Source organism: Oryzias melastigma, linkage group LG6 (assembly GCF_002922805.2).
Source record: "Oryzias melastigma strain HK-1 linkage group LG6, ASM292280v2, whole genome shotgun sequence".
NCBI classification, from domain to species: Eukaryota; Metazoa; Chordata; class Actinopteri; order Beloniformes; family Adrianichthyidae; genus Oryzias; species Oryzias melastigma.
The window spans coordinates 1,491,450-1,493,192 of record NC_050517.1 but is presented as its reverse complement, the minus strand read 5'-3'; the positions used below and the strand labels follow the sequence as shown (position 1 = coordinate 1,493,192).

Genomic DNA, 1,743 nt, shown 5'->3' with positions numbered 1-1,743 from the left:
GATCCAGGTAATCAGCAGCAGATGAGGCAGGATTTCTGGAAAACCAGCAGGACGTCGGCCCTCGAGGACTTGAGTTTGACACCCCTGGAGTAGACATAAGACCAGCTCTCTGTCCACAGGTTTGACGTCGGTCCCATTCTCAACCAGGAGCTCCACCCCGTCCCAGACGGCTGCTCGGCCGACGAGCTCGGAGCTTCTCTGGCCTCCAAAGGAGCTCAGCTGGTGGGTGGAGCCTCTTCCCTGGTAGGTGGAGCCTTACCCCGGCGGTCCTCCTAACCTTCCTGATGTGTGTTTTCAGCTTCTGGACACTCTGAAGACTCTCCCTGAGAGGATAGCTGCCAAACGGGAGCAGGGACAGGACGGCGCCACCTTCGGTTGGTACGCATGATGGACAGTTTCAGAGAGAACACGGCGCCATCTTCAGGCTCTTCCTGTCTCCAACAGCTCCCAAGATCAGCGCCGCCATGAGCTGGGTGGTGTGGGAGGAGCAGACCTGTGAGCAGATCGCTCGGCTGCACCGAGCCATCGGATGGCGGGTAAGAACGGCGGTCAGGTGGACTCACCTGGACTGCCGCCTGACGACCTTTCCTCTTCATTCCGCAGATCCCCCTGAGGACCCTGTGGATGGGCCAGACCGTGAAGCTCCTGGAGTTCGCAGGACAGCGTCCTCTGTCAGGTGAGTTTTTATTATTTTTTTTTTTTTTAACTTGTCCTGTCCAACAGCTGAGAGCTTCTTGTGTTGGTCAGATTTTACTGTCACAACAGGGATTTATTGAGTATAAACCCCTGTTGTATTTAATGCTAAACTTTATTTATATTGATTATGTTTTGGACTGAAAAGAAGAAGGGGGGGGGGTGAGGTTAGAGAAAAAAGAAGATGGCAACAGAGGGAAACAACGTCATAAAACATCCAGGTCTAAATAGTAAACTGGAGTGGGCGGGGCCTGTCTACACACACACCTGTTGGTTGAGATAGTCTCCACATCTAAACTAGTCAGAATGTACACAATATAACTGCAGCTCACACACTTAATCATACAAACCGACACAGATAAAGACTTTCATTCTGTCACACAAACGGTTAGTGCTCAGGTGAGCTGATACCTGTGCTCAGGTGAGCTGATACCTGTGCTCAGGTGAGTGTTTATGTTTTTCTAATGAGGATGGAGATGGAATATACAAAGGGGGAGAGCACCCGTCACTCCTCACGTCAAGACCCCCCGCCAGGGCAGCAGCAGCCAGGACCCCCCCAACACCCGCCTTTGAGAGAAACCGCCCGCCGGGCAATCCCACCAAACATCCAGACCGGAGCACGCGGGACCGCCGCAGAGGCCCCCCACACCCAAGAGCAGAGGGAAACCCAAGAGAAACAGAGGTCCCAAGGAGTGATGTAAACAAGCCCCGACCAGGCACACCCACTGATGGAGTTAAGGAGAGGACTAGTTCTCGAGAGCAAGGACCGGACTCCGCACCACCGAGACCTGGACACCCCCCGGCTCCGATGTAGATTGATCCCCTGCTAGATCTTAAATCTCGGGGATCCCACTCCCGGCGTGGGGAGGAGACTGCCGGGCCCAGGAGACCGGCACCCAAGAGACTACCAAGGGGAGGGGCGAAACCATGCAGCGGCCACAGGAGGGGGGCCACTGGCAGGAAGTCCACCCCCCACAGCGCACTGCAATACAGACACCCTCCCCTTCTCCCTATTGCATGTTTGTATGAGGAAGGGGATATGTTGGGGTC

The 1,743-nt window shown here is 54.8% G+C and overlaps 1 protein-coding gene across 1 annotated transcript in view; it reads left to right on the top strand.

The window, feature by feature from the left end:
- mtfmt (mitochondrial methionyl-tRNA formyltransferase) overlaps nt 1–1,743 on the top strand; it is a 7,617-nt gene that overhangs the window by 3,443 nt on the left and 2,431 nt on the right. Inside the window, exons 4-7 of the mRNA XM_024282526.2 lie at nt 120–222; nt 299–374; nt 445–536; nt 604–676. Of these exons, the coding sequence (XP_024138294.1) occupies nt 120–222; nt 299–374; nt 445–536; nt 604–676 (344 nt within the window). The remainder of the gene's footprint in view (nt 1–119; nt 223–298; nt 375–444; nt 537–603; nt 677–1,743) is intronic.